A 14,255-nucleotide genomic window follows, 5' to 3' on the forward strand; every position below is an offset into this window, starting at 1 on the left:
ACACCATGTTTTGCATTGCCTGTAAATGGTGCCACAATGTGCGAAACACATTAGGTCTGTATTACATGTGCGAATTTCATTACCTGTGAGTAGCGCCGTAATGTGAGGAAAACCGCGAGACTACACTACTCTTGATTAGTACCGCAACAGGACAAATACCATGGTTCTACTTTCCTAGCGATAAGTACCACTGTGAGGGGCCGCTGACTTGGATTTTGGACCCCTTTCGCTCACAAGTATCATCGACTCAGTATTGTGCTGTAGAAGCAGTCCCTTGGTCAGTAATACTATTGTTCTACGCCAGCTTCTGTCCATGTGAGGCACCGTGGGTCGGTTCCACTGATCGTTTTAAATTCATATCCATCCATTCATTTTTCGTCCTCACGTTTTGAATTATGGTCAGTGGATGTTTTTGGGCTTTCAATTTGTCTTTGCATTTTGTCTCCTTTTGTAGCATTAGGGGCCGATGACCTAGGTGTTAGGCCCCTTTAAACAAGCATCAGCATCAGAACAGGAGCCAAAAGGACGTCCTTAAAAATCACCAACACCTTCTCGACTACTGGGGAAAGACAAAAGGGATGTTACATACCTGCCATTTTTGCCCGATTGAGGCGGAAGACTCCAGATTTTCGACAGTTTTCCCCGCCTTCCGATTATTCTATTACTCCCGATTTTGGCTTATTTTTTTTTGTGAAAAACATTTGTTTTCAAATACCGCCATTTCAGCTTTGTACGCCAGTAGCCGGAAGTTTATTGTAACCTGTGTATCACGACACTATAGCGATTGTCAATCTCTCGTTCTCGCGTGCTATGTTCGTGTTCGTTCACAACTTATGATTTGATAGTACACATCAGTCTAGTCGATTCTAGAGACTAGTCACGAAATTTGGAGTCCTTTTTTAGTAATTTAGTAACAGAATTTCAAAATTAGCGACTAGTGACTTTTATAGAAATTTTAGGAGCCATTTTTAGACAATTTTGGTGAATTTTAATTTATTACTTGACAAAAAGAGCATTGCGCTTCGCATAATCACACGGGAGCGTGGTGCAATATATCCATATTTGCCATTTGCTAAGTAATGGCATCGAATTGCATGACTGATTCGCACGTGTGAAACATTAGTTCATACTATTTTCTGAAGTCTTATCAGGGACTGATGATCTCGCTCACATGCTTCCTGTGAGGGAATACAGAAGAGTAATTTTTAGCCCTGTAATCTTGTACAGAAACAGTTGGGTTTTGAGACAATAAGTGTTGTAATATACCCTAGTTTAAGAGATTTCTTGTGTACTGTGCAGGACATGTAGAATAAGCAGTTTTGACCAGTTGTATCTCCTGATTTATCGTGACTTTTATATAAAAATCTCCTGATTTTTGGTTTTGTAAAGTTGGCAGGTATTGATGTTACCTTAGTCAGCACAATCCATGATGACAGCATGAGCAATGTTCAGACAAGGAGTAATCTATAAACCATCCCTTGTTCTAGATTACAACAAGAATATTGAGGAGTGGATAAAAATGTTGGCCAAGTCCCCAGCTACAAACTTGCCAAAGAACGCCTAAAGAAATATTACCAGAAGATGTTCCGTTACCTGATGGATCTGGCGTGTTTGAATGCGTTTATAATTTATCAAAAAACGGGCGCCTACATAGACTGGACTTTCAACTGACCTTAGCAGAGGACTTATCTTCAACTGGAGGAGTGTTAAAACAGCAGCCAAAAGGTCGTTAAAAATCACCAACACTTTTCGACCACTAGGGCGCTGCTTGTCCGCCCAAAGGTGTAAAAGTTGCGAGGTGTCGTGTGGTCAGCACGACAAATCCTCTTTTGGTATTTGGAGACTTGGGCCACTATCTCACTGTCAGAGCTCCTCAATTGTAATCACGTAGGCTGAATCAGTTCTCAGATGCAGTTAAAAAATCTAACGTGCACTCCTTCATATAAACGTTTCTTTACATAAGTTAACTTCACTCAGTATGATGTAGTGCTTTAAGAGATTTCTTGTGAATGTTGAAGAGCAGAAAATTATTTGGCAGCACTGATGCTTGTTCTGATGTCCAGTGATCTCACGATCAGTTGCCACGTAGGAGATAGGTACTTAAAAAATTCCGACACCTTTGGGCTGGGGATGCCATAGATATGTTGCATGTCTTGGTACTTTCCATGAGGTGAAACATCATATTTAAATGTTTGCTATGTCTGTAAGGAAGGCTAATGCACTCTTCCTTTCACAATAAACAGGGTACCTGTTTTCTGGCAAAATAGGGAAATAAAAATGAAGGAAATATACCTGGAAAACGCTTGTCACGTCAAAATTAAGCTTTTGATCTAAGACTGGACCCAAACAGAATGATGAGAGAGACTGATATGTAGACATGACACGATTCATAGTAGCGATTAGTACTTTGAGAGAGAGATAGGGACCGATAGTGATTGTGGATGGGAGTGGAGTGTGAATTTAAGATATACTTGTGCTAACCACTCTAAGATGGCCTACGCAAGGTGTGAGACGTACCTAGTATTGCATTTGTTCAAGTGTTGTGTAGTTAACAATTCAATCTTACTGATAGCATAATTCCAGGTATTTACTTTCATAGCAATGTTGCCAGATGTAGGAAGTTTCCCCTACTTGTAGGTACTTTTTCACCTGAATTTTGTGTAGGGAATTTTCAGCAAAACAAAATTTTTAAAATCATAGATACTTTCTGCATTAAAACCTTTTTTGAATGGATACATTAGCATTACAGCATAAATGCAGTTTTTAAATTAAGTTCCAGAAGCTTGTTATCCAATACATACCCTACGTACAGAAAATATGTGAAAAAGTTGTCATGCTGGGTGTGAATGCCCCAAATTTGATCCATGATGGTGACTTGGCGCTTCACTGGTCTGCTGTTGGCTGGTAGTATCTTCTGCCATTAGTACTGTAGTTTTGTGTTTTACAGTTCATTTTGGTGAGTTGAGAGTGTATTTCTTTGTTAATTTAGTTTAGTACAGTCTGTGTCACCCGAAGAACAGTAAGGCCCGTCTACACTTCAAAGGGTTCGTGAAAATAGGGGACATCTTTTAAAGATTGGAAAAGTGTGGAGAGGATAAATGGTGAGAAGAAAATGAGTTTTGGGGTTGGCTGACTCCTCAAGGAGATAAATTTAAAGCTGATTTCTTGCATGCTTTGTAACAGAATATTAAATGCCAGTAAAATTCAACAGTTGAAGCACAGAAATAGTGTAGGGCGTAATAAAAGTGAACAGAAACTGAAATGTTTGGCTGAATTAACTCATTCCTCTTTAATATGATTTGTCAGTCGTTGCTTAATTAAGATTAACCCTGTCAACTGTGGGACATACCGTATTTTCGCGAATAATCCCCGCACCCTTACTTTAGGTAGGCTTATTTTGAAAAAAAGAAATGCCAACTTTGATGCAAAAAACTGCATCCCAATTTCGTGCCTCAAATTTTTTAAAAAAACGTGCGGGTTTTATTCACAGAAATACGTGTATTTACGCGAATAATCCCCGCTGCCCGATTTACGCGATTACCCGCCACCGAATAATCCCGCACCCTATATTTAGGAAGGCTGATTTTGAAAAAAAAAAATGCCAACATTGACGCAAATAAAAACCTGCACCCCAATTTCGTGCCCCAATTAAAAAAAAATTGTGCGGGTATTATTCGCGTAAATACGGTAATTTGTTTCAATTTCATGGAAATGGCTCACACTTATTCTTAATTCAAAAGTTTGCAATGGTAGGAAATGTAACGCATTAAAGTAACATAGTCAAGATCATTCTGAGTAGGCTAAAATATTTACTAGTAACTGTAGGTGAAAGGCATGTCAGGCTCCAGGATTTGTGCATTTCAGTCAGATTGTCATATTAAATATGTTTGCTGTGGATTGTTAAAATAGATGCTGATGGCATGACCAAATAATTTGCATGAAGTATTAAGAATTGTTTGTATAGCAACAGTGTGCAAATTTTTGGGTGTGTGGCATCATTAAGTGGGTAAATAAAGGCCAATTCTACATTCACAGCAGTTTGATCCTCGTGTATGGACGTGGGCGTAATTTTATGTAGGCTTAGGCTATGGTAATTATTTCTGTTTAGTAATTTTAAACAGTTAATTGATAAGACGGAAATCTTAATGCACGATTTATTTGATTTTGAACCCCAGCCTTACGAGAGGGAAGCCAGCTGCTAAGCCACTGAGCTAATCAGCCCCCTCCCCCTGCCTTCTTTTTTAAACAGCTCATGATGTGCATTAATCTTAACAGTGTTAATATATCCTAACACACGGGGCCAAAACGGTGGTAACCAGGAATGAGTTCGCTGGAAAATTTATAATGTACAATAACGGACCATTTATATTGGTAATAAATTTACTCATTCGGGACAAGTATTTCAGATTCCCTATGGGAATTAACATCTATATCATTATTGGGGTTATGTTATTTCAAGTTAGTGTAAGGTTATATTTTAGAGTTTACCAATTGCCAAAAAAAAAAAAAAAAATATTCAAAGTGGGGGGGAATATGATATTGTAGGGAAGACGTAGGGACATTTCGGCGGTTCTGTACGTACAACTTTTACTTTCTATCCGGCAACATTGTTTGAGAGTAAAATTAAATGTTTGTAGATAATACCTCCCCCCCTTGTTCTTGTTAATCAGAACTTCAGTTATTATAATGAACTTAAAAAGCAATAACTCTATCTTCTTAATATTCCTTTTAAAATGTCCTGTGTTTTAAAACCTACCCGTGTAATTTGCATAACATAGAGGTGCTAATTATTATGGATTGCCCGTATTTATTATGGATTTTGCCGCACTATTAAGGAAAAATTATTACAGAAAAGCTAAAAGTATCTCAGAAAAATTCTACAAAGAAAGGAATATATCAATGGTGCTTCTTTCTATGCATACTAGTTGATCAGCATAAATATTCGAATGACACTTCAGTTTTGCTACAGTACTTGGGATCTTATTCCTGAGTTTCAGCACACTAAACTCATATGCTTCTGTTTAGAAACTGGCATGCTCACTCACGCCACTTTCAAGAATAACGTCGCTGATAACCACAGGCGTTAGTTTGAAGGGTGATTGGCTGATGGCTTGCTGTGATTAATGTAGTTCATTTTTCTTCGTTGTAGTGTTTCTGGGATTACTGCTAGCCCACTTTACAGACTGACACTTGATGGTAAGCTGTAGCTTGTTTGACTTATAAAGAACTTGAAAACCTTTTTTTTGACATTTAGGTGTTTGTTCGAAATATGTTTCAAGATGATTGCAGTGTATGAAAAACATACTCGAGCCATGTTCCTCTAAATTTAATGCAGGTAAAAAGGGAATATCCCAGGGAAAAGACGGAAAACAGATTTAGGTTACTAGCAGGCCCCCCAATAAAATATACCTTGCAGAGAAGTTTGCAGTGTACTGTACAGAATAAAGATGGAAATGGTCTCTTTCAGTGTAGTGACACACCCAACATGTTGGAACTGTTGTTGCTGTGCTAAATACAAAAAGTAGGAAGTTTATTTTTCTGAAAGTCTTATTTTCAAGTGCTTTTTTACATAGCAAATTATTAGTTATATGTACTTAAAAACAAGTTACTAGTTGTATTGGCTGTTGAAATGTCACTGGTGGGAGTTAACATAGAATCACTCTGATATGCTCCCCTGTCCCTCCCATCCTTTCAACATGAATGTGTACTACAACCCTAACTTCATTAGTTCTGTATTCGTCAGTACGTTGAGAAATTGTCGCATGTTGGATATGTTGTAAAACATCCGAGGAGCTCTGGTTTGTCAAGGTAAGTTAAGCTAAATTATTTTTTTAATAACATTGTTAATGTATGAAATACATTGTTTATTCACCTATCCATTATTTGTAGATGTGGGTTTTGCAATTGAAAAATTGATGTACCAACTTACAGGAAGTATTATGAGAGTGCCAGAACCATCACAGCCTTGTGCCACATACTACTGTGATCATCATCCAAGCCATATCATTTTCATTAATTTTGTCCATTAACTTTGCGTAATGGGAAGACTATCTTCTGGATATTGGGTGCAGCGAAAGTGTGACAAAGCCGTAAAAGTAGCAGTTGCAGTACTGTCTTCCACGGTTGTCATGAAATTTGTCTAGTGGAAACAGCTCAACAGTTATGCTGTATGTTCTTCACAGGCAAAATACCGGGTATTGGTTTAAATTTGTTGTCTTCCAATAGTTGCATAACAGTGACTTCCATTTTTTTGTTTAGGATAGGGCTTACTTCTGGCAGGTTCTGCAGCAAGGCTATGATTTTGTATGTGACTGTACTATTTGCCAATGAAGCAACTTCCTAATCACAGGACCATACGTGCATTTCAGGGTGAAAGAAAAACTTGCACTGATTTCTTCAGGTTGGAACAGCAATATGCAGTGATCTCTTTGAACATTATCTCACATGCTCTCGCTTGTAGAAATGTGATCCCTCTGCGTGACTTTCATGTTTGTTCAGAGTAATAGTTTATTTCTTTAACTGGAATGCATAGCTTCAGTGTAACTGCTAGATCAGGACTCTTGCATTTCATCTCCTTCACTGCCACATAGCCATACTTCATTTCCATCTAAAACTACTTTTACTTACAAATGTGAAAAGTTACGTACGTGTAAGTCGTTATTTATGTTGGTCGTTGGTATATATTTCTATTTGTCGTATTAAAAAAAATACATTATCAGATATGTAAAAGTGAAGTGAGCCACTTGAGTATTTTATTTAGAAATCAATTTAACTTTCCCTTTATGTTCATATAAGTTTGACATTGATCATTGTGCATCTGGTGAACTTGTGCCTCACTGGATTTGAGGTGAAGTTTTTGACTTGTGATCTTAAGATCACAGATTCAAATAAGCTTTTTAGAGAGTGAGGAATTTTTTTGGCAGTTTGTCTTAATTGTTGGTATGTTAACCCTTTAAGGTGCAAAACTATTTTTTTTTTTGCTTTATTATTTTATAAGTACTATTATTATGTATATTGACTGTTTGTACCAATAATTTAAACACAAAAATATTTTGCAATATAAATATTATGAATTTTGGGTGGTTCCCTGAGGTACCACTATCCATGTACCTGTCTTGATAGTGGTCACTTAATGAACCACTTATTTTTAGTAATGATATTTACATATTCGGATTAATTTTGAATTTATTCACTAATTATGAAAGGGTTCATAATGACCTAAATTGACATTTGTATTGATAAAATGTCTGAACACAATCTTGCATACAGATTCACAAGAAAAATTAAAATTATCCCATCTCCAATTAAAATTGCTATTGTCAATTACAGCAGTCACTATCAAAACTGTAATAACTTTTTGGAATCGAAAGGAGTAAATCAGTCTCTGCAGAGTGCTACTTTACATGCTTTGCATAGCATACAGCTTAGTGTTGGTTTAGCTTTCGTGCTGCGGTAAGCACATCGACGCTTAGTATCTTTCACAGGCAAATGCGATCCAGCGTTTACAAGTTGCAAAGTATCCTGAGGGCACACAGTATTTTTCTTCAATTTAGATTTGCTTACAGTGGCATTCACTCCCTTTGGACCTTGAGTCTTTCTACTCCTGAACCTTCCAATAAGTTCATTTGCTTATGTGCTGCGGAATATCAGATGTGTTATAGGCTTTTCTTTGTTATTTTCGAGTTTCATCGTTTCATGGTGTAATATATATGCATTGACAATGCAAGCATCAATTAGATAATACAACATTCACCACCTCCTGGACTTCCATGAAATTGAGTATGCCTCAAGCAGTTGATCAAATCTATCCACTCCCCCCCCCCCCGCCATGTACTTATTGTAATCACTGATAGAACGTGGACAAGGAACAGTTTCTTTCTCACCTTTCTTGTTTCTTCTCTGTACTGTAGTATGATCATCAGCATTATGCATGTTGCTAATGATAACCACTGATTTGGAAGTTTAGTCAGAGGAAACATAGACTGACCCATCTGAAGTTCTCTATCCAGTTTTAGGAAAATATTTTAGACTTTGTAATATTGTCCCACAGCCAAATAGTCCTCCATCTAATAGCTTCCAAAAAAGAGGAATGTCGCTAAAGAAACTATAAAAAAAAAAATACAATATCCCAAAGTCTGAAACGATGTAGCAAGTTTAAGGACTACTCTTTCACCTTTCACCAGAAACTGCACCTGCAGTTGTCCAGATTTTGAACCCACGCTTTATGGGTTTCATTGGTAGGTACTGCTTCAGTGAAGATCTACCTTTGAAACCGACCATGCTTTCATCAGCTGATAAGTATCGACTTGAAGGCTTTTCTAAAATACAGTTCAGTTCACTCAACAAAGGTCTCAGTTTGTAAAGTTTATAAAAGCCTGTTTCTCTTCTCTTCGGCATTGTAGTATTGTGTTCAAGTGCAGGAAACAAATTATTTTCAAAAATCTCTTCAGGGGCATGATGTTTGCAATTCTCGGTACGTGAAAGTTGGGTTAGATGACCAGTAAAGCTTCATACCAGGAAGAGCATGAAATCACATGATGATCAGGACACCAAGAGTAGCTTTCAGTTCCTCAACTGTAATGTTCAAGTTCACACCTTCTTGTAAAGCATATAAATTACTCATATCCACAATATGCTGCATGAAAGATACAGTAAGAAGAGAAAAAATACTGAACGGAGATAATAAATTTATCTCTACATTAGGCCCGTAGGGCTGTGTAAATGGCATTTGTTTGTATGATTTATGTTTGCAAGGTTTTTTTTGGTTAAATTTTATGTTTACTTCATCCACTGCGTCGGGAATTTCAAGCTCCACGTCGCTGTTATTGCTATCAGCTATCACGAATGTTTCTGCATGGAGATCCTGGTCGAATATCCTGCATTTCAACATCACCATCCCCTACATGTGAAGTCGAGTGGGATCCACCAGGTGTTGCACTTCTTGTGGAACTGTGGCGGTGATACTTTCTGGCAAGATTCTGCAATCTTCTGCATCAGTCCCCACCAATATCAGAATCCTCCACCTATTCTTCTGATATAGCATCAGCTACACGACTTCTGATGGGACATTCCTCTCAAGTCATCTAAGTCTTCAATTCCAGCCATTTTGTTATATATTGTGTATATATTCCTGTATATTACTAATATTCAAAACACTTGTTAACTTATTTTTGAACAGTCATTCCTGCAGTACAATTGAGCCTAATCCTGTCAAACATTTACACTACTAACCTCAATTCAGCTTGCTTGTATTTCACACGCAGTGCACTTATCTGCCTAATAGCATATTTATGCCAAATGCAAATATGTTTTCTAGGTAAGAAAATTAATTGTAGAAGATAAACGGGATTAAGCTATTAGAATTACTGCATTAAAAAACAGTCGTGATTTACAAATGTAGTGTAGTGCATACAAGTACACTTGCCTCAATTCATTTGCAATTTGCAGTCTCCTAGGCCACTACTTGACAGCTGTTTCATGCCAAAAACTTGCCACAGGCACACTAGTGAATAATGAAGATGGCAGACAGAGCCTCGCTAACAAAACAACTGATAAACCATGCATCTGTTCACAAGTTCACTGCGCAGAGCGCTAGTGGTCCCTTGAGTAACCACGTAGAACAAATGCACAGCGATTTCTTGGCTGCCAACCTCTACAACGTGAAGTGGCTCCATGAGTAACCACTGAGCATTCCAGGAACCCTATCAAAGACATAAGGGTCATCTTCAATATAGACTGAGTACGAATATGACCTTAAGAACCAGTGGTTCCTTATAAAGGGTTACTCTGCACTTGGCATCTACCCAGTCAAATTATTTTTGGACTGGAGGTTCAGTGTAAAATGCGCCCTCTTGTTTAGAAGGTTTGAACACTAATCCTATCTTAACAGCTGTTACACATTTTTTTAAATTTTGTGACCATAAATAGGTAGTTTTGTTATTATTGCTTTGTGTGTTGCAAAAGGGTGGAACATAATGATTAATAGACCTTTACACTCGATGCATGCAAGTCCATTAACTTCTGTATTTCTTATTGAATGGGGCTAGAATTGAGAGGGAAATTGTTGAATATTGGTGTTAACTTGAAGTGAAGTGGGAAAACCTCTTCTACTGTGACTGAGACTAAAAATTTAAACCACTGTATCTTGTTTGCATTTTTTTTCAATTGTAATTGGACCCTATCTTCGACTTCTTGGATCAATATTGGCCAGGAAATTGATATGTTAGGCTCAATAGTTCATGAGATAGTAATAATTATGAGGCTTCAGATTTCTTAAAATACTTCATCTGCTTCTGTGCAGGTTAAACCCTTTGAAATAATGAGTTCTGAAATTGATTTTGAATTAGAATTTTATATTGTGGTGTCTGATATGCTGGCCACTGTTGTGGTGGATGATTTTTCTGATGGAATGCCTTACCTCCTGATCTTTAACCCCCCCTCCTCTTCTCTGTAGGTTTTATTTATTTTTGTTTTGTTTTGTTTCTTTCATTAGCTTTGGTAACATTATTTGGTACGATTGCAGGTTCTATTAACTCCCCTGTTGCTGTTCTTGTGTGGTCCTTCTGGTAGTCCATACTATCTCCTGCAGAGATGAATCGGATGCTGTGGAGCTCCTCTTTCCTAATCTTCGAACAGCTTCAGTTAGGTTAAGGTAGATGAGAATGAGAGATTAAGTGCTCGTGTTAATGAAACTTACTTGGGTAAATGAGAACTTTATTGGACCAGATCTGGAAGAATTATAATATAAAAATATATTTTGATTTTACTGTCTGTAATAAGCCATGTTCTCTCTTGTGCATAAATTTGAAAATGTATTTTTAACCTTGGCTATATTTTACATGCAGCAACAATGATACATGGAATGCTTTTTTGAATTGTTTGTTGTCTGTATTAAGTGTAATAAATGACAAATCCATTTTCACTACTTACACCATGTGATACTCTTGTACTGTTGACTAATGGATGAAATATATTCATCTTTGTATGACCATTTGTAACTAGAAGTGATAACTTTTCGTTAGTAAAATCCTATTTTAAGTAATATCAATTTTGTATTTTTCTAGACCATGAAGTTTCTGTTGGGGTAGTAACATTATTGTCCGTAGAATAACATTCGCTGTCACAGGTTTGCCAGTTTTTAACTAATGGTTTCTGATCCAGTCTCGTATTTTCATGACCAATTTCAAAATCCCAATATCCTTTCATGATTGCTGAAAAGCTTATTGGTGATCGTTGTGGTTTTTTTAAATACTGCTCCGGAAATTATTTTAAAGAGGAAAGCAGTAAAACATACGTTACTAATAACAATTGTTCCATTGATTTCTAATATATGTAGTGAAAATGTGCTTTATATATATATACACACACACACATATTGTATCGCATGGTGTACCCTAGTCAAAATATGTACTCCAGGCATTCAAAATGTGTAGAATTACAGCACTACAATGTGACAGGCATTTCAGTAGTTCTTGTTTTAATAATCCTGAAAATTCTGGCTGAAGATAGTTTGCTTGTGCAGATGTCCTGGGGCAGCAATATATGTCACAGCTTCCTCTCTCTCTCTCTCTCTCTCCTAGGTTTATGGATATTTTTCTTTAGAGCCAGCAGAAATAAAATTTTCTTGAAAATTACTGTATTTCACAAGGCATACTTCCTCCACATCTTGTTAATGACTTAAGATTGAGGAAAACCCATTTACTGATTGCCAGTGTGCCAGTTTTCACTGTGAGTCTTCACCTCTGTTTTGCCAGTCACTGCAGACCAATTTGTTCAACTGGTTTGACTGCCATATGCTATTGTTTTGCAACCAGTGTCCTGCTTAATCATCTAACATCCTTGTGTCCACTTGTTCAGTAGTTTTACAGTGTGTTCCTCCAAGCTACCTTCTTCCTATTATCACACACAAAATCTTCCTGAATGTGCCACAGTGAAGTTCAGGCACCAGGCGAAGTAGTTCATATGGTGGAATGGTGGCATCCTGAACTCAAGCTGGTGGGCTTGATCCTGGCTGAGTCTAGCATTGTTTGAAGGTACTCATATACATCGGCCTCATTTAGATTTACCAGCATGTAAAGGAAATTCGGCATGACAAAATATTCAGCCTCTCCTATAACCATAAAAAAAGTTAGTGGATGTATTATTAAATTTCAGTTGCAAACAAAACAACAACAAGGAGAACGACTGCTACTTTGCTGAGCCCGTAATATTACAAGCGAGATCTGCATCCAATACTAACTGCGCAATACTCGCAATGTTGACATGAGAACTCGTTCAAACTCTGTGGGTGTATACAGCTGTAGTGTCTGCAGTAGATAGAAAGATATGTAATGATGATATGTTCGTTAATGAATTATTACTACAAATAAGATGCACTGCTGTATCAGCTGTGGGATGTCCAATGTGCAAGCTGGCAGAGGCCCACGTCAAATATGAGAAAGCTATGTTGTCCGCCAGCAAAGATTACAGTCTTGCCGAATTCAAGGTTTTAGGGGTTTTATCCACATTAGAATCTGAAGATGAATGTTCTGCATTTAGTAATTTAGAGAATAACAGCATTGATACTGATTACTGTATAATAAAAGTGCAGAAGTTGACCAACGAATTGTGCAAAACCTGAGAAAGAAAGAAGTCATACCTATCTTCTGATGTTCCAGTAGCAAGGTAATGTCTTCAGTCCAATTGTGTGCAATTTGATGACGCCAATAGTGTTATCTCGAAGTCTGTTGCAGAACAAAACAATATTCTAGGAATTTTTTCAGTTATTTTCGCCTGTTTTTGTGCAAGAAATAGTTAATGAAACAAACAGATATTGGGGCCAATAACCTAGATCATCGGCCCCTTTAAACAAGCATAATCATCAGATATAGGTTTGTCGTGGAGAAAACTGCCGAGTTCAAAATCACGTTTAAAACCGTGGAGAGATGTGAATCAAACACTTCCAAAGAAGACATGGAATTTTGAAACATAAACTACTTGCTTTTTTGGAATTAGCATTTTAGACAACCCTTGATTAACGGGTCTGGGCAATTTTTGATTAAGTGATTGCGTAGCAAGATGCATAGGAATTTCTAATTAATTTCCAGGGTTAATCTGGAATAATACTTTTTCAGCTGTAAAATTTAGATATATTTTAACTCAAAGTAGGCTACTGTTAGGGGCGCGCAGCTATGAGCTTGCATCTGGGAGATGGTGGGTTCGAACCCCATCATCGGCAGCCCTGAAAATGGTCTTCAGTGGTTTCCCATTTTCAGGTCAGGCAAATGTTGGGGCTGTACCTAAAGGCCACAGCTGCTTCCTTCCCCTTCCTAAGCCTTCCCTATCCCATCGTCGCTGTAAGACCTATCTGTGTCAGTGCAACATAAAGCAAATAGCAAAAATAAAAGTTGGTAACCTTAAATTTTCTCGACATAGTTCAGTTAGATTTTATGTCAGAAAGCGATCAGTGTAGGGCCTGCATCAATTTAAGACAAGAAATTACGATCTCTGGTATTCGCATGTTATTTTTGACTTGTATGTATCCCATGTCAGTTATTAAAAGTAATTCAGCACAAGGCTTTTTATTTTGGCAATGAAAAGGTTAACTGGTGTTTGGTAAGAGTGAAAAGTCGCTGTTGATACATGCGGTGTGGATTTGTACTTCAGTATGAATTCCATGGGACGTGAAACAGATGTCGTTTATTTCTTCATGAGTAATTCTCCCACATGTAGAGAAGAGGTCTGTTCAGCTGAAGATAACAAGTTGCGTTCATTAATCTATCTATAAATATGGACTAGTACACGCACGCACATTAATGGTGTCCCGACATAAACAATCAACACTGCCCCACTCCAGTACTGAAAAGGAGGGGAGAGAGTAAAGGGATAGTGTTGAAGGCCACTCCAGTACTGAAAGGGGGGGGGGGGAGGGAAGTGAACAGGTAGTGCTGAATACAGTGTGTGTATTCCAGCGTTATACTGTAACATTGTAATAAGATGGCTCCTATCCTATCACAGGTGAATCGAGGACGTATTATAGGCATGTGGGAGGCTCGCATGGTCCCCCAAGCAATACCGTGCAGTCTTAAGACAGTTTGGAGATGGATTGAAATATGGCAAGAACGAGGTGAAGGATTGGTAGACCCGATATAACGCAGCTACAAAATATTTCTAACTAGTATAAAATACTTTTTGGTTAAAAACCTCCTTTACCTCTTAATACTGTAATTATCAGAGTAGGTTACTTTTTAATTATTTTTTTATGTTAAAATGCTATT

At 37.5% G+C, this 14,255-nt stretch overlaps 1 protein-coding gene across 3 annotated transcripts in view; it reads left to right on the forward strand.

The window, feature by feature from the left end:
• The window catches only part of LOC136871621 (RNA-binding protein 1), a 98,075-nt gene extending 87,034 nt beyond the window's left edge, over positions 1-11,041 (forward strand). For all 3 annotated transcript variants that reach the window (XR_010859774.2, XM_067145086.2, XM_067145087.2), the window contains one exon: positions 10,523-11,041. Coding sequence is in view for 2 of the 3 variants with exons in the window: in XM_067145086.2 (XP_067001187.1) it covers positions 10,523-10,532 (10 nt within the window). In the remaining variant the exon portion in view is untranslated. The remainder of the gene's footprint in view (positions 1-10,522) is intronic.
• Positions 11,042-14,255: the final 3,214 nt, after the last annotated feature.

The sequence above is a fragment of the Anabrus simplex genome, chromosome 4, assembly GCF_040414725.1.
Source record: "Anabrus simplex isolate iqAnaSimp1 chromosome 4, ASM4041472v1, whole genome shotgun sequence".
Taxonomy (NCBI): domain Eukaryota; kingdom Metazoa; phylum Arthropoda; class Insecta; order Orthoptera; family Tettigoniidae; genus Anabrus; species Anabrus simplex.